The sequence below is a fragment of the Telmatherina bonti genome (assembly GCF_933228915.1).
Source record: "Telmatherina bonti genome assembly, chromosome: 3".
Classification (NCBI taxonomy): Eukaryota; Metazoa; Chordata; class Actinopteri; order Atheriniformes; family Telmatherinidae; genus Telmatherina; species Telmatherina bonti.
In genome coordinates, this window is record NC_136621.1 from 14779604 (window position 1) to 14805877 (window position 26274).

The 26274-nt window shown below is 39.1% G+C and overlaps 1 protein-coding gene across 1 annotated transcript in view; it reads right to left on the reverse strand.

The window, feature by feature from the left end:
- The window catches only part of neurl1aa (neuralized E3 ubiquitin protein ligase 1Aa), a gene marked incomplete at its 3' end in the record, with an annotated part of 61995 nt that extends 36544 nt beyond the window's left edge, over positions 1 to 25451 (reverse strand). The window contains exons 1-3 of the mRNA XM_079264642.1: positions 25350 to 25451; positions 11132 to 11382; positions 10713 to 11034 (exon numbers count right to left, since the gene is read on the reverse strand). Coding sequence (XP_079120768.1) covers positions 10713 to 11034; positions 11132 to 11382; positions 25350 to 25383 — 607 coding nt within the window. The 5' untranslated portion in view covers positions 25384 to 25451. The remainder of the gene's footprint in view (positions 1 to 10712; positions 11035 to 11131; positions 11383 to 25349) is intronic.
- Positions 25452 to 26274: the final 823 nt, after the last annotated feature.

Here is a 26274-nt window from a genome sequence, read left to right on the forward strand (position 1 = left end):
GTAGAGAAACTTCCACAAACATGTAGCTGTGGTTCCCTCTACACTCAAAAAAAACAAACAAAAAAAAAACAAAACAGCTGGACAGCCACATGAGAACACAACGCCTCCTATCAGAGGCGCTGTCTCTCAGTTTAGCCTCGCTGACACTGACATGCCATGAAAGGTTGAGGTGGGACAACCCCGCCTCGCGAGCTGACGCGCCGTCACAGATAAGCTTACTCTTCTGACACATCTTGTGAAAGACATAAACAAAGAGGCGGTCCTGCCTCGGTGTCACCACCAAACCTTCACACACTAGCTTTGCTTTCACCTTCGCTGCATCTGTCTTCACCTAAGAGCACATTCTTACCATCTCTGAAGATTTGTTTGCAAAGTATACAATGCACGACTACAGAAGAGAGGAAATTGTGGTGTCATATATGGAGAAGATACTTCTCAGGGAATGAAGATTTTAGTAGCTGATCTGATAAAAATAAAAGGCTAGTTTTCAGTTTATTTTTTCATTCCTACTTTTCATTACAGGCCTGCCAATCATTTAGAGTGACAGTGAATTTTAGTTTCCAGATGGCTCAATGACACCTTTTTCTCTTGTAAATAGCTACCGCATTACTTAATCTATCTCCTCCGAACAACCTGATAAAAAAAAAAAAAAGAGGAGAGTCAGGCGCTCTTGTCTCTAACGTGGTGGGGAACTTCAGTTTTCCTGGTGGACTGCAGAGATTATTCTCATACACCACATTTAATATAAACTAAATGAACTACTTTGCTTGTAAAGGGTGCCAGGTAGCTTGGCTAACTCCTACTCTGAGTCAGCCTGGTCTAGAGGTGTTTGCAGCCTCGAGGCTTTGCAATCAGACTTTATTCCCTCATCCTTCAGGACAGACCCACAGAGGGGCCCCTCTTGATTAAAGCTCCGCTGTGACTGACTCATACAATCTGAGTCCCGTAGGCTTCACAACAGCTGGAATTACTCAGTTACTCAACCTCCTTCCCGATGTCAAGTAAATTCCTGCTGTGAGTGTGACTATGAGTGTGTGTTTGCTCGTGCTTGAGTGTGTGTGGGTGTTCAAATAAGACTGACAGCTAACCCAAGAATCTGGGACACCACTATATATTAAAGAACCTTTGTGGCTTGTTGGATTTGCCCAGTTCAGGTCAGGTACAATCAATCAAGTGACATCCGAGGCACTGGAGACAATCACCTGACACCTTTTCCCTGCAGAAGAAGCATTTACTGTCCTGTAAAAGACAATTTGAAGGTTTTATGTATCAGGACATCATAAAAATAAACCATCTGGTCCTCACTAGAGCATCAGATGAACATCAAAACATGACAGATTGGATCATATCATTATTCACTGAACAAAAACTAAAACAAAATACAGAAGCAGAGTGTGAAAATATAATCATCTTATCTAAGTCAGTAACGGTTTCTCATTGTTATTAATGTATCTGCTTCGCTGGCAGGTGGGAAGGTGGAAGGAGAAAGTATGAAACTGCTCCCATCGAGGTGTAAAAGCACTAAATTAGCCCCGCCCTCTCCAGAGTTCCTGTCATGTATAATATATCCTCCTGGTGATTCCTGGGAGGTGGATTATCTCATCATACGGCTCCATCTTCAATCTTTCACCATGAAATATGTTGGAAATGTTGCCTGGGGTCATTCTGCCCTCCCCCCGTTTCTGCACTGACCCCAGAACAGCCTCAGGATGGTGAAGAGATGATAAATCACAAGTCACAAAGGCACATGGGCTCCTCTGCTCTCAACATGTGCTTTGAAATGGTGGCAAGTAACTAAAATCCATATCTGTGTATTAACATTTAATTAAATGTAAGTCACTTTGGATGAAAGCGTCTGCTAAATGACTGCAGAATAGAATAAAATAGAATAAATGTGTACTGATAAGTGTGTGAAAAGAAAGTAAAAGATTTAAGTTGTTATTAGTTAAGTATTTATTATATTGATGTTGCAGTACAGAATACTGACAGCTGGTGCAAAGAGAAAATGATTCCTTCAGAAAATAAGGAGGAGTTTCTAAAAAGCAGATATTTTTTAATGGTATTTTTTCTCTTTAAAACTGTGTTAGATGACATGGTGGTCACCCTTGCTTATTTGTTCTTAATAACTGGAAAATGCATAAGTTTTACATTTTTTTGGTGATGTTACAAACGTGCAAGCCATCAAACTTATTGACATTACTTCAGGATTCCTCATGAAGTCATTAAAAAGAGAAAAATTACCAGAGAATTTTAAAAAGAGGCACTAAGAAAACCTTATAAACTTAAGTCCTATCTGCTTTCTAGTTTTACTCATCGTTAAGACGCAGTTGTATAGCAAGTAGTCGCCAACAACAGGTGAGTTAAACTTAATTTAACTGAAGTTGATTATTGAGTTTCGGTCACTAGGATGTCTTGACAATCTTTATAATGAAGCAGACATAGACTGGACTAAAAAGCAGGATCTAGACCAGGGCTAGTTAATTCCTTCCTGCATGGGCAACATTGAGTTCAGGGACTCAAGTCATGCAGTTATGCAGAACTTCATAGGCTGTTGGGTCCATTCAATTTAAAAGGTTACTTTAGAAAATTAGGCAGGTATTTTTCAACTGTATTTAATCTTTATACTAGAAAAGCACTAAGAGAGTGCATACCTCTGCCAAGGACTTTGAAAAGTTCCTTGATCCAAACGGTGATCTGGATCACTACCAAAGTTAAATCAGTTCTTCCATTTCACATTTCCAACAACTCCTGAAAATTTCATGAAAATCTGTCTGTAACTTTTTGAGTTATCTTGAACACAAACAGATAAACAAGTAATTATTCTATCACATAAATTTGTTGTCAACCTTGATAGCTGGAAAATACATCATGTTTAGAGAAAATTGTGCTGAAACCCAATCTCCCAAAGTTTTTCATATACTGAAACTAATTTTTCTCAACACAGGCAGCCATTAGATTTTACTAAAAACTATTATACGATGTAACAGTTCTTTTAATACCCGCAAGGTGTTTGAACTAATTCTCTAAATCAGATTTACGAGATTATTTTAGTTCTTTCACTTAAAGACTGAATCATACAGACTCAGTTTTATGTAAAATTAAACCAAAAGACAAATTTTGCTCCAGATTAAATGTTTGATCAATCCAAAAGTAATTAAAGGTTCATACAGAACTTAGAAAATTACCTTCAATGATAAAAATTTTAAAGGTACATCTTACAATATTTTTGCTACTCGAGGTGAAGAACTACTATCTGTAGAGGGTAATAGCACAAGGGCATGTCTACAACCAACATAATTCTTCTCCTGATGTTTTATCATACACTAAAGCTTGTGATGGGGGATTTCTTTTCCTGTATCATCTTTCCTGTTCATGGTGCCAATTTAAAAATTCAAACACCAAACTTTCCCAACATCCGTTGTAAGAGCCTAAATACAATTTTTTGTTAATAAAGAATTTAAGTTATAAATGTCAAGAATGTGTATTTTTTTTTCAACATATTTAACATGCATGTCATCTAATTTAAAACTATCATAACTTGATTATGTTTTGGTAAATTAATGTAATGGCTTGTAGTTTAAGAGGGGATTCTGCAACTCGACAGTGATTTGCATATCAGGCTGGCTCGGCACTGGAGCAGACAGTCAGCCAAGTGTGGAGGAGAGCCGCACAGTTTTTTGACCTCTCAATCTCTTGTTTTATTTCTTATATATATTTTTTTATTTTGCCTTCATACTTTGGAGAACCGCTGAACAAATTGTTGTCAAAGTTTCAAGTAAACTATTCAACTGAATCCTGTGGATAATGTGGAGGTTTTTTATTGCTTTTTGCGTGGATTACGAGGGATTAGATCATCGAGTTAAGGCTGTATTAAGGAAACTACATCTTTAAATGAAAACATAACACAGGAAGCAAAGCACATATTTTATATGAATAGCATAGCAATCATAAAAAGGTTATATTCTTGCTGAATATGTATTTCCAATGAGCCTTTGTAGTACAGACACATTTAGTTTTATAAATACCCCCACCCTGCTTGGTCGTGTAGAAGCTTGTTCAAAGCAGCAGATGGTTCCAGGTATCGAGTATTTCTCCAAATTATGTTTCTCACATAACACACAAGTATCGATGACATCACATAGCTCCACTTTAACCCTCTGGGGACGAAGGGTATTTTAGAGAAATAAACCTCGCCTGACTTTTTTTTTTTGTTTAAATGCTAACAAACACCACCTTTCAATGCCCCATAATGTCCTATACCTTGTTTTTTTTTAAATTATTTTTATTTTGAATTGAAATATCATAAACTGCTATGTAAATGAGGCTCCTTTGCTTGAAATAAAGTGTATTATAATTTCGAAGCATGACTAAAGGTACGGAAGGGGACTGAAGCACCGCAGCTTTCCGAAATCACTGTTAGCTGCACACACTGTATCTGTTACCAAGTTATACATCTGTTACGACGCCGTCATGTCGTTTATGTTGAAATAAACTACTTGAGTAATGCAAATGTTTGTTTGAGCAATTACGCATGGTAGGCGTGCGAAAAAGTTGTTGTTTTCATAATTTATCGACCTTGTAAATACAGAAGGCAGCTATCCGACTGCTAATGACACTGATGCATAGTGATTGACACTGTTTGGAGGCGTTTCCTGAGGCATCATCGGCTCTGATTGGACAAAAACACATGTCATGCGCTCTGATTGGAACACCTATTTTGACACAACACTCTATCGCTTATGAATGGGCTACAGCGATGCCGGAACTACTGTCTGAAAGCCCGGAATCTCCTGATTAAGAGGGAAAAATAAGTAAGTTTCTATCTTTTATAGTTCGACAGCTATGCTCGATTAAACCCAACATGGTCCCTGGCATCGTCGGCGATGCCAGGGACCCCAGAATGTTAAGGCATCTGGTGTGTGAACTTGTACCGAAACGTAAACTTAAATTACTCAAGCTATATCATTTATCTTCCATGGATAACATTGGCCATTTTGGGTTTTTTTGATCACCTGTTTACTCACAAGAAGTACCTGAGCCTGCGGTGGTCATGTCATTAAATGCAAGATTAATAGATCATCAAAAAGGTTTTAGTGCTCCCTTACCACTGAGAGCAGAAAATAAATAAGTAACATCCCTTTTCTCCTTCTTACTGATCTACTAGAGGTAGAATAGTGCTTTGTCAATTTAAGATGTCAGAACTGCGTTACAGCCTTTAAAAGGTACAGAATGTTAGAATTACTGATACAGGTAAAAGATGTGCATGAACAGTCGCCGTCAGTCGCCAAAATTCTTCCAATATATATGAAACATGTTGTCATCTGCGAGTTGATCCCAAGGCCTTGGGTGCAGTGATGACTGCACTAGAGGTTACTATTTCAGCATTGTGTACATGGACATCATATATAAGTAGACGCCTCATTGTGGGCCGGAGACCAGCGTCGCCGCCATATTGGATGTGTCTCTCCCCTTTCGAGTCTTGCTGCAGAGTCAACTGTAGTTTCCCCACAGAACTATTTTCTGTGGAACAACGCAAATATACCACACACAAACACTTTTCTACATAATTGGTTTATGAATAATGCTAAGACAGTGAATGATCTACTAAATGCAACTAAATTTTACTCGTATGAGGTGTTTATGGAAAAATGTGATACTGATGCTTCACAAAGAGAGTTTTACATGGTAGCCTAATTACCTCCGCCAAGAAGGTTATGCTTTTACCGGCTTCATCTGTTTGTCTGTTTGTGTTCAAGATAACTTAAAAAGTTAGCAATGGATTTTCATGAAATTTTCAGGACTTGCTGGAAATGTGAAAAGGAAGAACTAATTTCATTAAGGTGGTGATCTGGATCACCGTTTGGATCCAGGGACTTTTTAAAGTCACCGGCCGAGGTTTGCGCTCCCCGAGTGTTTTTCTGGGTAACTTTTGAAATGCACAATTTTGATACAATACTTTATTTTTAGACTTTGTCCAACTATATCTCTATGTTAATAAATTAATAAATGTAATAAAGAAAGAGTCAACTGTAGTCAAGAGAAAGCCAGCAACTATTCCCATATTTTGTTCAGCATATGGTTGCAATAACTGGCAAAATATTCAAAGCAGATTGTGTGGAATTACATTTCACAAGGTTGAATAATAATTTGTTATTTGACGAGATAAAAATAGATAGATAGATCCAAATGCATCAATAAACAATCAAACACATTAGTATCAAAATAATTTATACATTATATAAGTTGTAGCTACCTTATGTCTTTGTTAAATAGCGTTATAAAAAATATTTTGGCACATAGTTCTTAATGTTTAACAGTGAGCTGTATTATAGCAACATTTCTGCCCTTTGTAACAAACGAAACTGTGAGAAAAACCAGGTAAAAAATTGGTGAATTTATTGTTGTGGTTGGGCCTACACCTTACAAATAAATGCATTGGAGGCACCTGGGAGACCCATCCAAGATGGTGGCGCAATGAGACGTCAGCTCGTGTATGCCGCATGATGTTATGAGGCATCTATGTTTATAGGATGTCTGTGATAGTGTAGAATCTAAACTGTCTTCTTCTATGACCCTTTTAAGATGCTACATATCCTGAACGGTGCTGTAGCTCCTATTATACGAAGTCATTACTGCACTTTTAAAGCTATGGTGCTATTGCAAATATGGAAGCTGTAAGTACAGCTCATGGACCCATGGCAAGTAAATGTAAATGACTCGTTCTACAAGAGCAAAAACACAACAGTTATTTGAGTGAAGTGATTAGATACCAATAGAAATGCATTATAGACTACATTACTCTTTCACTGAATTTCACCTTGTAGAGGGCACCTTTAAGGTGAGTTCAGTTGATGAGTCATTGTGCAGGGCTTCATAGGCTGTTGGACCCATTTAATTTGAGACAGGTACTTCGGTTCAGGAAAACACTGAAAACCCACAAGACTGTGGCCCTCAAGGATTGACTGTGGAGAGCATTGGTCTAGAGGCACAAAGTGGTTTGCACGAAATAAATGTCAACATTATTTTTCATTTTAACATTTTAAGTGGTGAACATTTAAACTAAAAGATGGCCATTTCCAACCTTGTCCAGACTCAGTAGAGGCATCTTCAGAGTCAATATAAAAACAGTTGTCATCATTCACAAGCGCATTTGCAACCAAGTCCTAATATTACTGCTGATCTATAAAAAAAAACATGTCTGTACTTACAGTCTGAGTGTGTATATAAAAGAGTAGCATTCATTATCTGTGGCTTCTGCAAGGCCTGTCTTGTGTTTAACCATTCACAAAGTGCCAGCCCAAATGTCAGATCTAAAACCCTATTTACATACAAACTGGGATGAGGCTGTGTTAATGGACTGAAGCAATGGATGAGAGGAAGCCACAGTAGTTGGAGGAGGCTGTTGAAGGTTTGTGCGTTTTGAGTGTATGTGTGCTGCATTGTCCCCTCTGAATAGAGACACTATTATGGCCCAACTTCTAATTTACATAATGAAAGGGTTACAGTGTGCACGCGGGCTCTACAAAATGTCTTTAAATGAGAAACTTAATCCACCATAGCATTTTAATTCAATCTTTACGTTGCAGGGATTAAAACATTTCCAAGGCAGCACAATGAATAATCTCACTTGTGGCTAGAAAACACTTAAATGGAAATAATATAAATGTTATTGATCCTAAAGGGGAATTTTAGTCACCACCAGTGCAGCGACTAGAGGAGTAGGTTGGGCACATTTGAGCTTTTGAATGAGGGGTCAATAAAGTATCTTAAATTAAAGCAAAACTAAGCTTAAAGATAAAATGTCTACACTTGTAAAAAAAGCCATTTTCATAACAACTAAAGCAGAATTTATCCCAGCTATTAAAGCACAGGCCCTTTTACAGGAGAAGAAACGTAATCATTTTACTACCATTTGTTTTCCCTCCAATTCTGTTGCTTTATCTGTTGTCGCCTGAACTGCGTGCTTGTTTGATAGTCTGACGTAGGGAGGAAAAAAAAAGAGGAAAACAGGACCTCCATGAAATAAGGAGTGAAAGCAAGGGATAAGGCCTCAAATGTCAGAGCCAGAGGGTTCATCTCAGAAAAGAGAAAAGGTTCATGGAGTGTTGCACATAGAAACGTGACACAAAGAGCAGACACAGCTGGCTTTTCAATGCCACAAAGGGGTTGAGTCTGCTCTCTATGATGTATGTCTACGTTGATATTCCTGCAGCGTTCCACCCCTCTGCACAAGCCACTGTTTGTGGGGGCAGATGTCAGTCAGCAGGCCCCCTGGGGATAAGGAGTTCTACTCTATGGGTAGCCCATTATATAGCCTGACTGTAAAAAGCCAATAAAAATAGTTTAAAGTGGTCTAAATTTTAATTAGAAATATCCTAGAAGAAACATTTTCAAGGAAAAGGGCAGGTCTTAGAGACTATTTTTGGAATGATAAGATTGTCTTTGATATTTGAGACATTATAAACACGACTTTAAATTAAAGGACAATTACTTTTTCTGTGTGTAAACGTATCAAAACAGGTTCTGAATTGGTTGAGGACTTTTGAGTCACGAGGCCTGAGATCCACTTATCATGTATACAGAAACAAACAGTGACAATGAGAACAAAACCAAAGCCAGAAGGTGAATTCCCTTGTGTTTTGGGTCATAAACATCCACCCAAAGAAGCCTGGGGATACCAGCGTCAATCAGCACAGTAAGCCATTACAATCAACTGTGCTATCTATGGAACATTTGACCCCTTGTCTATTTTTATAACAGTAGCAAGGATGACGGCACAGAATCTCTCCATATACATGTTCTCTGAAATTAAAGCTTTAGTTACATGATCCTAAGCTACAGCATGAAGTCCAGCTTTTGAGTAAAGACAGGGACCATAGATTAGTCAAATGTAGCTTACTATTCTTCCATGATTTCATAGAGAGCTTTACTGTAAATGGGGACGGGGGTGGGGGGGACGGGGGGGGGGGGACATGTTTACAGTTTCCGGGAAAGAAGAAAAGCCTGCTTTGTCGACTGCAGTGAAGTGAAAGCAGGCTTTTCTGTCTTACGTTTAAAGAAATAATCAACAGTTTTATTCACAAATATAGCAATAAAGTTGATTTGCAGGATTCTCAGGAGTATTTTAGATTTAATAATTGTTGTGGAGCTGTTTACTCATGTGTTTGGGCCCTGTGTCTGGGTGTGGAGCTCTGTGTCTGTTGTGGAGGTTCAAGCCCCATGTGTCTTTAGCTGTTTACCCATATAAACAGCTCCACACTCAGAGACCCGGAGGTTTTAATTTGAATTAAAACATCTAAAAATGTTGGCATCTCATCTTGCACTCAGGACCAAAACCAAATTTGCATCCATTAAACCACTAGCTCAGGCCAGGTAAACTGACCAATCAGGAGGATTGTCCCTTTACTATTTCTACTGGAAACACAAGTTTAATTATGCAAAAGGCACAAATGGATGGGTGTGATTAAAGGCTGAATGCTTTTCCAGAAAGAAGCACGAGTAAAAAAATCCATTGCAAGAAAACAACACATGCTGGATTAATCAGCTGATGGAGCTGTTGTGTTTATTTCTTGATTGGCTGATTTCAGATTATGTAGTTGATGTTGTTATCTAAGTGACTGCTCTAAACCTGGGAAGTTTGGTGAGACTGTGATTTGTTCATTCAGCCTCTCCTACTGAGGATAAGGCGGCTCAGAATGTGCAGCTACTGTTTACAGGGTGCTGATGATGTATCAGAGGCATCTTTCATTTGCTCATCAGACTTCCAGAACAACTTCTAATCACAGCAACTACAGGTCTCTGCTTGGGTGGGATGGCTTAGAAAAAGACACGAGTTGGAGGAGATGGAAGATAACTGTGTATCAAACATCTCCTCCTAAAAGTAAGTAAGACCAAATAAGTATTGAAGTGTTCACTAGAATGATGGAGTGAGTTTAACCAATGTCAACACTATGAATAAGAATTGAACAGATAGATCTTTCACTAAGCTTGTATTAACTAGTGCACTGTGGTTTACTGGAGTAGGAGCGTCCATTTTACAGAAACATTTAAAGACAGGACACCTCAACAAGATGAGTGGTCTTGAGGTTAGAAAAGGTTAGAGTAGCCGATTTAAAACTTCAGACTATAAAGGAAGATGAACCACTATGGCTTCCTGAGAAAGGCCTTTAACCGCCCCAACTGCTGAAACATGATGTGGTTATGATAACTCGCAATGGGTAAAAAGCAGACGACTAATTTTTCGTTTCCAACTGAAATGTAAAAATGAATAAAGATTTTGCCTTCTCAAGATAAAGTCGCAAGCTGCAGAGCTCTTCCAAAAGAAATGCTTTGTGTCTGTGTGAATACAGCTATATTGACTTTGTTGGCCAGGGTGAAATGACCTTTGTGCACACAAACACCAACACAAAAAGAAAAAAAAGTATCCACAGAACTGGAAAGAAAGAAAACATAGTGATTGAAAACATGTTAAAGACTCCCCTTGGCTCTGACTGCTAATTGCTTTTTTTTTTTTACTCCTTTTATGGTATATGCCAATATTTTTTGGTCAAAGCAATGGCTTGCACTAGTTTTGAGGTTATCAAAATACATATTTAAACAAGTTTTCCAGTTAATACATGGAAAACAAGCAGCATAATTCTTTTAAACCCCATTGCCTTTCAGTCCATGTTAATCTCTACAGTCCCTGTGGTGCCTGCAATTGGCTGTCTTACCTAGCAGCTGCACTCCACGAGTCAGGCCGTAAACATCGATGAGGGCCCAAAGGGGCTCAGCTGTGCGGACTCCGCTGAAGAACAGCATGGGACTGGACTCATTAATGCGGTAGAAAACTCTGCCTTTCTTGTCAACCCATAAGGCGATGACATTGCCTTCATTGGCAAACTCCTCAGGCAGCGCCTTGGCCCAGAAGCCGCTCTGGGACACCAAGTCAGGGCAGGCGTACTTGGGAAGATTGTCCGGGTTTATCCTGGAAGGGTCTTTTGAGGTGAAGCCCAGACGTAGAGCTCCGCTCCAGCAACACTGCTTCTTAGTGATCTGAGAGGAGAACCAAACGTTGTATTAATTGTGTTTTTATGAAAAATTTAAAGAATCTACTTGTCATTGATGAATTCCTAATTCTGTTAAAACACACCTTGAGGCGGACTTGTTCATAGAGTGCTATGGGCCTGTTGCTGAAGGTGATGGCATTGCAGAAACTAGCCTGCCTCTTGACCGTCTTCTGGGCAAGGTCCATAACTATTTGGGACCCCTTGGCATTTGGATGGAAAAGAAGTGGACTGGTGGGAATGGGCCCACCCATGCTGCCACACTGGATTGGCAAGCACCTCTTGGGTTTGTGGTGACATCGGTGTGACGTGGATGGGAATGGGCCACCAAGGGAGTCTAAGAAAGACAAAGATCAGATCAGAAGAGAAACAAATTAGTTTCAATTAAAAATGCAGATGAAACCCCACAGCAGATCTAGTTTTACTGCAACTTCGCATCGCAGACAATAAGGTCATGGTAAATGTACTGTACTTACACAGCACTTCTCTAGTCAGATGTGGACCACTAAAAGCGCTTTCACACATCACATTTACCCATCCATACACACACACTCACACAGCACTTCTATTGTTACATAGTAAGTGCTTCCTCCAATCACTCACATTCATATGCATCAGCAGGCAACATGGCCTTCAGTGTCTTGCCCAAGGACAATTCAGCAGGGGAAGCCTGGAATCAATCTATGACTTTCTGGTTGGCCAGTCACTGCTTTCCCTCCTGACCAACAAGTTCATTTATGAGTGGACAGTTCAAGATTTTTAGGTTTTATTCATTATTTGTGAGCACTTAAATAACAAGCTTATTAGTGATAATCACACTGGATGCTGCAGGATGAAAGGAAATGACTGCAGTGCATGTTCAGAATGGGAACTCAGTTCACAAGTAGAACTTTTCCAAAGTCCACAGGTACAAAAAGGTGGTCCACATAACTGCAAGTTACTCTGGTGTCAGTAACAATTAGGCCTCAGCATAAATCAACATACTCAACAAATTTTACATGTCTTTGTTCCTAATAAATAGTAATTAAAAAAATATATCAGATCAATGAAAAGTGACACACTTATATTCCAGAACAAGTAATGCATATTGCTACCCTTGCAGAGGAATGCAGGCTGACTTGATGATTACATGCGTGAGCAGCAGAGGTGCCTGTGCTGAGTCTGGGGGATACTGGCTTCTGCAACATGCCCTGGACCAAAATTCACACATTTTCTAGAGCTGCGAACCTGCAGATTAAAGTGACCTGATCAGTCATCTAAACTTAAAGTATGTTTTAACGGCAAGAAAAATAAATTAAAATCTTTTACTTAGTATTATCAGTTAAAATAATAAACAATATAAAGCAGCTAATGTGGTTTTTATCGGACAGTTTAATATTCTGTAATTGAAGACGTACAATTGAAAAAGAGAAAAGGTTGGGATGACTTGGAGATGTTTTGTACAAATGTGCAAAAGCATCATCAATGAAAGTTTGAGTCTTTGAGGAGCTTCAGCTTGTCATTCGATTTGTGAGGAAACAGAAACAGTTTAAGAACCCTGTTTCTCAAAGACAGATATAAAGGGATGTGCAGAATTCTCCTTAAAGCGATGCACACAGTCTCAGACATATTTTGCATCATTTTATAGTAAAAACTTTGCTCAAAATCCTGTTGAACACAATACTGGTCTTCTGCCCCCTTAAAGATAAGCAAAAGAAAAAAGGAAGCAGAAGATTACACTACAATACACTACAATAGTTTAACATACTGTATATTAACACATCCTAAATCCTATAGAAGTATTAGGGCCACTAAAACAATTCTTTATTCTCTGAGATTAAAGTCAGAATTCTGAGAAAAAAAAGTCAAAATCCTGAGAATTGTTTTCTCTTCAGTGGCCTTAATATAATACCCGCCCCCCCAACTCCCACAAAAAGACCTCAAATTTAAAAAAAAAAAAACAACAAAAAAAAAAAAAACTTTTCTTACCATTTTTACATGAGTCGGGCCTTAAAGGCTTAATGCAGATCTCAGGGAGCAAATTTAAACGGGAAACCTGTGATCTCCGATCACTGACACAACACCACTGCATAGAGAACCATCATCCACCAACACTGACATAATTGCATAAACAAGTGATTACTGGGTAAAAAAAACCCACTTTATATCATTAATGGCTTCGTCTTAAGAAGGAACAAGTGTAAATCTTTACTGTCCAAATATAATCTCAGTCACGTGACAGCCAAGTGAAAAGAAGCTGATTAGATGAAACATGAACCGTGCTGTGTTCATATCTGAATTTTACCTTCATTAAATTAAACTTTTTATCCTTAGTCCTTCTGTGTGAGGGATATAATTATTCTGCTATATCCACTCTTCATCTCTTCTGATCTAGTTTATATGTGTATGACTCATCTTTTTTCTTTACTGAGATTTTATATCTTAGTTCAGAATGCAATAAATGAAAACAAAGCAAAAAACAAAAAACAAAAAAAAAACACACAAAAAAAGAAAAACAAAACAAAAAAACCAAAAAAAAAAACCAATGTGGACTTAGCTAAAAGTTTTCTTTCCACTCTCCACACGTCCTGTCTCACAGCTGTGTGGGATTATAGACAATTCAGGCTACCATGTCCTTGTATGATTGCTGCTCCCATTTTCTTAAATCAGAGAATTTTATATCAGAGAAACCTGATGTTTACCTTGGATACACAAGTAAGAGGACATTTTCCCTCCAATCAAACTCCAATCAAAGCATTGCATGCTTAGATATCCATCTTTAGGAGGAAGAAAATCTGGCTCATCAATCAACAAGATTAAATGTAAGATATGTTTAATCTATTATGCTGTTGAAAATGATGGAAAAAATATGTCTATATAACAAAAATATGTCTCTAGTAGAAAATATGACTTGGTTAATGTGAAGTCTTTGGTGCTTTGGACTTACTGTCTTCTCACTGTCATAATCAAATATTGGTTGATTTTAACAAGCCCCTCAACAGATAAAAAAAAAAAAAAAAAAAAAGAACCCAACACACCGGCAGCACCAGATGTCTGGTGGAGTCTTGATAAGACCACACAGATACCGTCCCAAACCCGACTCTCTTTGTGTTCCCTGGCTCTGTGTCCCGTTTTGTTTATCTAGTCATGACCCTTTCTGATCTACGTCCTGTAAGCGTGTCTACACCTCTCACTGGCTCCAATCCAGGAACACCGTTTGAGCCTTTTGTCTAAAGCAGTGCCTCAGAGGAGCAGAATGCTGCACACGTGGTCTCGGGCAGATTGAGCTGAATGCATTAGCGGGCTCTAAAGAGGCGCAGCTGCTGTGGAGGGAAACAGGCTATGTGTGAATTCATGTTTCTAAGCAACCCCTCATATCCAAAGGTCTTAATCAGCTCAATCCGCAGCCATCGGTTGGGACACAGCAGATGTCCATTGTTTACTCACACAGCAAAATTATATTTATAGTTACAGAATGTGGATGTCTAATGCAGGTTGTGTGCTTTTTCCAGGACTACATTCAAACAACGAGGAAATAAAAGCTATCGAATAATAAGTTTAGAGCTCTGTTTCATTATTTTTCTTTGACAAAAAAAAGAAGTCAGGCCTGTTGAACTTAGTAGTAGTGTTTCGCTTGTTGGAGTGTAATAATGCTCTTCTGGTTCTTAGTAGCCCATTAAATACTATCAGATAAAGAACACAATATAACATACTACACAGCTACCTAAAGTGGTTAAGCAACACTCAGGTGCTGCTAATCAAACGAACCTGACTGAATGATAATTATCAGTGTCAGTGCCGTCATGGATAAATCTTGCAACCATTTTGTGTTGCGCCATCGTGTTGCACCACTATAACTGTGCTGGCAAGTCTGAATTAGCTGGTATCTGCAACCGCCTGCTGACAGGCACAGTGGCATGGATATCTGGACTGGCAACATTAAACAGTGGCCTACAGTTAGTGATAAGGATATCTAATCTCAAAGTTATTCTGTTTTATATTAATTATTTGTTAGTATATCAATGTAAACTATGGTTTACTAGACAGAAACTAGCGTAAATAATTGACAATCCACAGGAATGTAAACATAAACTCATAATATGTTCATAAAAGTTGGTGAAGTAAGTTTTAAATGTTTTCAAAGATTGTCAATTTTCGGTTTTGTCTTTTCTTATGGCTTAACTTCTAGCTGCTGGATACCAATGGACATGATTGTGTTGCTGAGAGAATTATTTTTTATTTTCTTGTCATCAAGTTGCCATATTAAGAGGTTGTCAACACTGAAGCTCCTTGTCCTTCAGTCCATTAGTCATAACCACCATAGTGGACATTACCCATTGTGCCATGCTCAGCTTGACAGCAACATGGATACATTGAATTTGGTGTCGGATTAACAACTGTTTACCAAAATACAGTGTGCTATTGTTGCTGTCGCTTTTGTTGGGAACAAAATACCCCAATTACATGTGGGGATGCTGTGATGAGCACACAAAGTCAACCACTGATCTGGCACCTGTGTCAGACAGCGGTCTGGCTTCAGTAATGGTCCATTTTCTCAACTTTTTTCCCCACTACTGTTCAATTACATTAATCACACAGGTCCATAGAGTTTCCTAGAAAAATACTATGACTTTTTTTTTTTTTTTTTTTTTTTTTTGCCATATGCAGAAATGTCACTGCAACAATGTGGAGGGTCAACTTGTCACATTTCTCACAGTTGTCTGTAAAACAAATGCTTTATCAGTTTGATGCTCCTCAGCATTCAGGTGTCTGTTAACACATCACTAAAGAAGAAAAACACCAACAATGACCTGAGAGAAACAACCCATCAAGCTGCATATTTATATAGAAAAGCTTATCAGGCCATTTTCAGAAAATTAGGAGTCCATCTTTCTACTGGGAGAAAGATCATTCATTTGTGGAAAATAATAATTTGTCAGCTGTCAGTGTTTCCAGGAGTGGATGTACCAGCAGGTTCAACCCAAGATCAGAGCCTGATCAGTGCTTTGAGAAACTGTAAAAACCTCATATTCTCCAGGCCTCAGCTAGCATGCTTTGTGTTAACCAATAAGACCCCAGTGTGATATGTGATATGTGATAAAAATTTACACTGTAAAATTTTTACATATCACATGGTAATAATTGGTAAATATCCCTAAAAAAATATCTGTACTTTTTTACTTGACATTTTGTTAAAGGGACAAATAAATGTAAAAAAATGGACTTATCTGATCATTTTTTCATACGTTTAGTCTTTATGGGTTAAAGTTAATGACAGTACAATTACAAAAAGAGAACACTGTTGTTTCAGAGGGTTAAAGGACAAATCCTATTCTCTCTAAAAAACAAAACACAACGTAAGCTGGCAAAGCTGAATGTGAAAAAACCTCAAGAGTGTGGGACAATGTCCTTTAGACAGACCAGTTCAAAATGGAAATGTTTGGTTATGACTCAACATGTTTCATTTTGCATTTTTGACATGAATACATTATACATTTTAGGAAAAACACCAAAAGTCAGGAAAGACATCATCATAATAGTTCTTATGTAGATGTTAGAGAGAAAACATGAATAGCTTTGCCAACATGCTATAAATAACAGCAGCCTGGAGTCACATACAGTCGCTGACACATGACAACTTACCATAACTATTTCCAACATACATTTTGTTGTGAGCAGGGAAACAAACTATAAATGTCACCAATTTTGTTTTACAGAGAAATCCTTCAGCAAAGTCTATATATGTTTAGACCCAGAGAGGACACATAAAACCTTTTAAAAGTCTACATCAGTCCCTTTGGGGATTGTTCATGTCAGTGCTCTTTTAGGTTTCAACAGTCTCCATTTGCAGTGAAATTGTTATTCTCTGTGATGTTTTGCATCACCAATCTAACCATAACTGTTTGCTTTGCTTTGCTAGTGTAGCTAGTAGAGGAAATCTGAGAATAGTTTGAAACCACCGAGCAGCAGAATTTACACCAGCCAACCAAATGAGATATCTCATGACTGAGTGCTGCTTCAGTTCCAGGTATCAGTCATGCACGTTATTGCATCCTGTCTGCGTGGAGCCTGCCTTGTACTTGATGAATTGGGACTGCCCTGGGCTCTTAGTGCTGGGATGTCCCACACTCTCCTGCAGGTTGGAGATGTTTCCCAGCTCCAACAAACCTGAATTAAATGTATCTCCAACAGCTTGTCAAATTTCTCCCAAGCATGTTGACGATCCCTTAAAGTGCCCCTTTTCATTAAGTGTCAGAACTACGGTCATCCAACTCTTCACATATGGCAGGTGTGAGCTTCTCGAGGGCCGCAGTCCTGCAAGTTTTGGAAGTTTCCCTGCTGTAACACACCTGACACACATCACACTTAATGGGCAGACTGGTGCAGAGCTTGACAATGAACTCTGCACTAGCCTGCTAATTAGCCATTGAATTGAGTAGATACGTTGCAGCAGAAAACTCCGAACACTTGCAGGACTGTGGCCAACCTCTGACACAGCGTGTTAAGAAGGCATCAGGATGATGATCATGACCTCTACTTCTGAATCCCAAAAAGTGTAGAGGCACCCATCCTATCTACAATAGTGAGAAACACAGTTGGGGCGAGCTGTAACTGGGCCTTAAATACAAACTGAAATGAAATGAAAGCAGAAGATAATCAACTTAATTTTATTGCCAGTAACATTTTTCAAAATGTTCATCTTTCAGACAGAACATGTCATATTCAGTTTCTTAAAGCTTCTCACATAACTTTCCATACTTGTGAAATTCTCACACATATCTTCTAACAGGTAACTTGTAGCAGCAAGCAAACACCACTTCCTAAGGTGTTTTTCCCTCAGGGCTCTGTCGGTCTGAAAATATGAGTTCAACTTTGAAGTGACAATAAATTTGAGCAGAAATGGTCTTTTAATGGATGAAAAAAACTATTTTCCTCCTTAACAGTTCTTGCCTCGGACATTTGTTGAAGCATGGAGTTATCAGAAAGAGCGAAAAACACCTTGAGGGGTAAACGGCTGGTGTCAGTCTTCCAGTTACCTGAGCAACACATATCCTGGAGTATGCTGGTGGTCTCAGACGTGACCCCTGTTGTAAATGGTTCCTGTTAAGATCAATTTGACAGCTGCCTCTTATAAACCAGTGTTTGTGCACACAGCGCACTGCTGGGGTTATCAGGCAGTTTTAACAGCCTTGCAAGAGCCATTTAGCCAAAGGTCAAGGATGTCTTATTAGGAAGAAAACGGTCTAAAAAGCTTTTGCTCCTCCACCTGGCAGCGCAGCACTAATTATCCCTTTTATAGCAACACATGCACGACAACTCCAGTCTCTCATCACAATATGCAGGGCTGTGCCCAGCTAATACCTGTCATACCCAAATAAACATCTCTGACGAGTGTTAAGCTAATCTCTTAGCATTTCATTTGGCTGATGATGGTGAGTGAGTGAGAAGTACATGGCCATCTCCTTTTTATGTGGAGTGGCGGTTATAGGCCAAGATCCAGCTAACTGATGCAAATAGGATTTTAAGGGAGGGAGATAACTACTCAAATATTTACTATTTGGGAGGCAAATTACTTCCTGGTTCTGCTGAGCAACTATTAAAGCTATCCACCAAGTGAAATGTTCTCAAGGTACAGCGAGACCATCAGGACAAGCACATGGAAACAATGCGATTCATATGATTAATACGTATCTACAAGGTACTGAATTAACTTCATGTAGAATCCATCTTAGTTAACATTTGAACTGTCTCCTTCTATTGTTTTCAGTGGCATACATCCCACATGAGTCTCTGGGATCCTGCAAAACAAACCTTCCACTGACCTTCATCTCCACTGAGTTGCTCATTTTAGCACCTTACAACACACAATAAGTCTGCATTACTCAGTCAAAACAGCCTGTAGGTGCTTACGTAGTACAGGTAGCCGACATGCCAACCCAGTGCTTGTTTGTTACCATGTAAAGCCCAGATTAACGCTCATCCAATGAGGTTACAGAGAAACACAAGCACACACATGGCCTGGCTGTATTGATGATAGCAGCTCATCTTAAGTCTCTAAGCCATTTAAAACAAGGGAATAATCAGTACAAGGGGCAACATCAAATAAAAAATAGAGATTTGTTTGCATTTCCAAAGCAATCTCTGTTATTTTTTAGCTTCATCCACAAACATGATTAAGTTAGGGAGGACAAAAGAACCATCTTGCTACTTTTCAAGTTCTTATTAGATGTTTCTTTCTATACATGTGCTGAAAGCATCATTTAAAAGAGCACCAACAAGCCTGCAGGGCAGAGACAAACAGCTCCTTAATGATGTTTACATAGCTCTGTCTGGATGATGTATTCAATCCCACTCACTCATGACAAAATGGCATTTCAGCCTGATGCAAAAACAGCTGTGAAATGAATCACACTATAATAGCAACCATTAATCATGCACATTATCATTAAGGCTAGCCAATCTGGTTCAGTATATGCACAGGCTCATGGCTCATTTTTTAGTGTGTTTCACAAGGTATTATGTTTCCTCTTCTTACTCATCTCCAAACCTGCTACACACACACACACACACACACACACACACACACACACACACACAAAGACATACACACGCAGAAGCAGCTTATGGGAAACCCAATAGTCTGCTTGCCTTGGGTAGTGACAGTAACTGTAGCTGCTGTTCTACCTCAGGACAGGTACCAGGAGCTCACTGCCGATGCATTGCTCATTCTGTTGGTGGCAACCAAACGGTTTGATGGGCTGCTCAGCAACGTCTTGACAAATCTGTTTGTTTAATGTTGGTGCAGTGATGAATGGCTAATTCCTGCAGTAATGTTTCACAGGTCGGGAGGGGTATCCATAAAGATGCTAGTCAGACCAGCACTGGGTGATACTGTCATTAAAATGTATAGGCTACTATGGAAAAAGCTGATGCAGTAGGAATGCAATTTAAACAAAACTAAAAAGAACAACAACAACAAAAACTTCTAAAGTCATGGCGCCTTTTCCCATAGACTTATAAAAACTATTTTTAATCGCCAACATTTTAAATTCTCGATAAAATTATGAACTGAGTAGCTTACATGAGATATTTGTGTGGCAGATGAAGGAAAAATAGCTAGGTTAATAACCCAAATATCACTAAACTATCTTATCCAAGGTAATCCATTAGTATTTACCACCCGTGGTCATTTGTCACTCATTGTTTTCCTTGACTTGTGTGAGAAGGCTGATTTACTCAATATTTCCTCTGGGCTTCTTGCAAATATCTTTCATCCAGTCCCTGTGTAAAATTTCCTTAAACATCACCACACAAAATGATGTGCAAACATGGCAGCAAATATTTTGGCAAATTTGCATCTACTGAGCGAACTGATGGGCATGCCTGCTGGAGAATAAATTCTTCGTTTTTCTTTTGGCTTCGTATTTGTGACTTTCCACTAAATCTTTGCTATTGTGTGTAAACTCAGATACTGATCATTTTGATATCAACACCCACATGGAGCAACAAGGCTCTGCTTGTCTGTTTTAAATACTTCTGGTTTGTAAGACAGAAGTGTTCTCAATAAAGCTAGCATTAGAATTAGCGTCCTGCAGCTATTGTAGCTGACCAATGTTGCCCTTTCATGACTTGCAGCACAGTGGCCTAACAGCCTAACAGGCAGAAGGTTGCTGGTTTGAGCCATGGCAGGGGAGGAGTTTTGAACAGTGGCTTTTCTGTGTGGAGTTTGCATATTCTCCCCATATATGCGTAGGTTCTCTCTGGCTTCCTTCCATCCACAAGTCATGCATGTTGGGTTAATTGCTATGGTTATTGCTTACTGATCACATGTTGTTTGTTTTGGACAAAAGCATTTACCAAATGACTGTAAAATAGAATAACTACAGAGCAATACAAGCTAGTGAGCACTTTTTCATAAGGCACCAGAATGAAGTGCTGTAGAAGACTGAGTGTTTATAACATGATGAAGGTGGCTTTTAATCATTGTTGCACAAGATGTAATCTTTATTCCAACTCTTACTGTTACAATAGTTAACAGTAGTTAACAATAGTGTCTAATGACTATTATTAACACCAATAGTCATTAGACAGCATACACTTTCATTATTTTCATAGCACAATGTATGTTTTAACTAATTCTATGAAAAAAAAAGTATGTAAAAAATGTTCAAAGTTTTTGCTGGTAAGAATACAATAATAATATGTAAAATAGTTTGCAAGTTGCAGCATTTTTTTATGTTTCTCAATTAAGGTTGTCCTTCTTTTTCTTTTCTTTTTCTTTTTTTTAACCTGTGCTATTTATTTTGGCTTTGTTTTCACATTTGTCTCAGCAAACAGATCTGGCAACCCTGCACCCCAGGCTGGTAACATCCAGCTATATTTATGATAGCTGATTTTTATCTTCAAAACAGTTTTAGCTGTGTCTGCAGGGTACTTTTGTGATGTTTAATGTGTTGTGCATCAATGGGGTCAGTTGTTGTGTGTGTATGACTGTCACTACAGACACCCATCAAAAGCAAAGGGTAGAAAACCATCAAAGACATATTTACAGTAGAACAAAGACATTTTTGTAAACCAGTTGTATGTGCTTTGTAATTCCTTGTAGCGCCACTTTTGGGGTGTATTGATGTAATTTTCTCAGAAACAGCTACTGTTTAGGACCACGGTGAGTCTGAGGAGTCCTTAAAAACTGTTAGTTTGGCATGTGTAAATCCCAATTTGACAGAATTCAATTACTCAAAGTCAGCATGCTGTGCTAACCACAGCCCTAAAGCTACTTTCAATAATTTACACAGAGATGATAGTGAAAGGTGAGATGGATGAATGTGATGAAGGGTAGCTGATGTCATCCACTGCGACCCACTTGTCTTCCTGCTCTAACTGCTTTCTCTTCACGAGCAGGGTTATGCAACAGTATCAATAAATGATACTATCCTAAAGCTGTGTACAGTAGGGCAAAATAAACTCAGTGATGCTTTTCTGACTGTAACAGAAAGCAGAGAAGTGAACAGATATGCAGCGTTTATTGACTGAAGGCAGACAGGATGCGGTTTTGTCCGACAGGAAGTCATTATGTGGGCACTGGTGACCTGTTTGTGTGCATGTAAAGATACAATGCAAGGTTTTGCAGACTGTTGCTGTCAGTCCACTGCAACAGTCCAGGTCTAATTAAAGCCACCTCTGTCAATCAGCCACACAAAGAGAATGGAACAAAATATGAGGCTGTATGAGAAAAGGAAGTTCAATAAAACCTTCAACAGCTTTATTTCCTAAACCATTTCACATCCAGTGCCACTGCTGTACTCCAATCTGACTCCTAGCCATTTTGATTATTTACCCTATTCTGTAGCATCTCTGTCACCCAGCATCAGCTTCGCACTGGAATCCAATTCAGTTCGAATGGAGCCAGACGCTCCATCGAATCAGCCTCAGACACTGGCCCACTTTTAGTCAGTCGGGAGCACAGAAGTGGAGCTCCCACACACTCAGCAGACTCAATTATGCAACAGACTCAGCAAATGCTGTTTGGATGTACTCTGCTGCTTCACACCTGAGGACAACAGCCTAAAGAGGAGAAGCTGAACAGAACGCAATCCGTTTCTACACTGACATACTGAAAGCATAAATAAAAGTGATGTTTGTTTAAATAGCAGATGAATAGTTTTAGCTATTTATTAGTTCCTCTAAGCTAAAACAAACTGACAGAGAAAAGAAGCCCACCATGGACTCAGATCTGATTGCCTGTTTACACAAATTTTGCCTTTCAGCCCCAGAAAGTAGCGGATGAAGAGGTAAAATGGTCCCCATCAATGGATGTGGGTTGTCATAGCAACAGTTGTAGCTTATTTTTAAATGTAGTTTAGCCCACTCCACTTCCCACTGGCACTAACACACTCTTCATGTTCGCTCACAACAGCAGTCACTGCACTGGAAACTTTCTGGAATATTATTTGACTTCAGAAGGTAAACCTGCAGGATTTTCTGGCTTAATTTTATGTTAAACGTTGTTTAATAGATTCTGGAAAGTTAATGTGACAAGTTATAGATTTACAAAGAACCAAAACAATTAAAATCTCAGCTTCAGCAAGGAAATTCAGGTTGTGAACCATTAATGGTCCTCAGCTTTCTGTTCAACCTGGACTGGTTCCCAGTCAATCACAGCATGCTGCCTTTATTGTTTAATAATTTAATAAATGCATTTATTTTTATTTTCTGTGAGAGGCAGTGAAATATAAATGAAGTTTACTATTTAGGTACTTCTACTAAAACATGTTCAACAAAAAGAAGAAACTACTCATTCAGAGTGAAGCTTTCTAGAACCAAGTTAGTAACTAAAAGGCATAAATAGGACATGACTGAAGTCTTAATTTCCAACCTCTGCATGATTATCTGTGGCTGCCAAGAAATGGCCTCATGACTCTAGTGAAGGTTCAGACCCTCAAGTAGAGAATCATTGGATAAAAAATACTTTTTTTGGGCTCAAAGTTAAAAAAAAAAAAAAAAAAGCAGATCTGGAAGGTGGGAATTTTGATGGGAGATTGTAAAACATGTTCCAGTATAATAAGTTATGGAAACTGAAAGCAGGCAGAGAGAAAGAAATGTTTACTGTTAAAGAGCAGTGAAACACGTTAATGGCTCAAATCCATTCAGCATTTTTTGGAGCTAATGCTGAACTATCATTTATTCATATCCCCAGCAATGCCTGTTAAAAACTGTCTGGCTACCTGTGAGGTTGCAACCGAAATTCCAGACATGCAGAATTTTCTGTAAGTATTTCTATGCTTTAAAATTATATCTAGATACTATCTGTGTTTTTTTTTAAAAACTATTTTATGCTTGCACAATGCTAACTGTTACTAGCCTAATGATATACTTTTTGGGTTCCAGTTAAGTTGAAAAATGTTCTACAAAATAATGCAGCTGATGATGAGTTGATGTGGTTGTGTGGTGTGTTGCCATGAAAACACATTTACAACATGTGATGGATCAGCCTGCAGGTGCATTATAAAAGGATATTTTATTCACCAGGTTAATCTTAAAAATATTACAACCTGTTCCGACTAAATTACATTCACCAGCATTTGGTCTATCATTAAATGCCTTTTAATACACTGACAGAAAATACATCACCTGGAAAATCAGCTGCAGATTTAAGATATTTAGTCACAGAGTTAAAGAAAACATGTAACCATATTTCCTGTTTGTCACTGAGGCAGATTTTCATTTTACAACCTAATTTCCTGATAACAAAATAAAGAAAGTCATCTGTAGAAACAGGGTCACATTGGGGATTACACAACTCTTTACAAGGCTGTTAGCTGAAACCGGTTTGTAACTTAACAAAATGTTGCCAATATTTACAGTACACAGAGGAGGAACCGCTTGACACCATGCAGTTAACACACACACACACACGCACCTGGTAGACACTCCTTTCATGAGGTGTTTGACCTTGATCCCACAGAAAAGGAGCTCTTCCTGCTGCCTTTCCCGCTTAGAGTAATTGGATTAATCTTGAGGCTTTAATTAGAATGATCAGGTGGTCAAAACCAGCAGAAGCTGCAGCAGCAGGGTCACAGCTTAACCTCCCACACGTTCGCTTGAATTTCTCCCTTAAACATCAATTATCATCACGCTGTCAGTTGGGGAAATTGTTCTTCACTTTCTGTAGGAGTGATTTGGTTGGTTGAAGAGGAGGCGGTGGACACGTTTGATGTTAGAATACAGGCCTGAAGGTGTCTTTCACAACATAAAACCTAATTATAAAGTAGCTGAAAGGCAGTTCATCTACGTTAAATCAACTCTGCAGGGCAAAACAAAAAAAAAAACAAAAAAAAAAAAGGAGAGAGATACCTCCTGATTCTTCATCACATCTCATCAGATGGAGGCTTACACTTCTTTGTCAGCACACATCACAACACAGCTGCAAATACATTGATTTTCTGTAGCTCTGAGCTTGTTATTAATGAGGGGAACCACGGAGCTGAGGGAACCCCCTTCACTCCCCATCCTTCCCCAAAAGCCCATTCCCATGAGGAAAACACCTCACAATAACACTTCTATCCAATAAGGTCTCATTGTAAGTGCACAAGGAGGTGGTGGTATCCTGTTTATTACGTTGCATTCATCAAAAGACACAGCGTGTCTCGAGACCCCCTATTCTAATTACAGGAGTGACGTAGCTATGACCGAAGAATAGGTTGTAGTGGCAAGATGACAACAGCCCAACACGATCTGCTATCAATGAAACCCGAACAGAACCACAAATGCAGACAAAATTTTAAAAAAAACAAAAAAAAAAAACAAAAACATCTGACCCCTTACCGTATAAGGCATTTCGCGTTATCTGGCCGCCCATCGCTTTATTCCTTCACCGTGTCGCCCGGATGGATCAGCCTGTTCTGATGCTCTCGTGGCACACCCCAGTGATCACGACATGGTAGCATCCAGATGTAACCTACCGCTGCTCCCCCTCTGAACGGATGCAAAACACAAGAACACGGGAGAGCCTCATACAAACACACACCTCCGTCTTCTGAGCTCAGGGTCGCAGGTCCGTGAAGGCAACTCACCCCCCCTCCCCTCGCCCACCCACCTCCTCATTCACAGAGCGCTCTCTCCGCCTCGGGTCCCACTCACTCACGCTCTCACTCACACTGGTATTTACATAGAAGGTGGAGACTCGGGGCTGAGCGCTTTTAACGCTGTCACTGCCGCACTGTGCGGCTATTTATGGGCCACGAGGTGCAGACGTGACAGGGAAAATCACTGGCGGAGCTAGACTTTTAAGCATGGGGTGGCCAGAGGGTGGGCAAGGGTTTATCAGACAAGCTTTATCATGATTGTGTTTCGCTTGAACAAACACTGCTAACTTTGGTCACATTACAGAGTCACTGAAATAAAACATCCATTAATACGCTGGATTAGCAAGTAGAAATAGTTGCAACAAGGTCAGAAAGGTCCAGTTGGTTGTTTTGGGGCATAATAAGCGGTGCCTGAAATTGTGGGAAGCAATGGCCATGTTTCCATTACACCTGAATTGCATAAAAACTAAATATCGCACTAAAAAATGCTAATGGAAACACCTATACCGACAAAAGTCTCAAATATTGCTAAATAATTTTTCACGCTCTCACAAGGTGGTTTTTCAGACTTTCGATTTAGAAATATATTGCAAAAGTGTAATGGAAACACTTTAAAAAAAAAAAAAATTGTGTCCCCGGACGTGACCTGAGGGATTGTGGCCAGT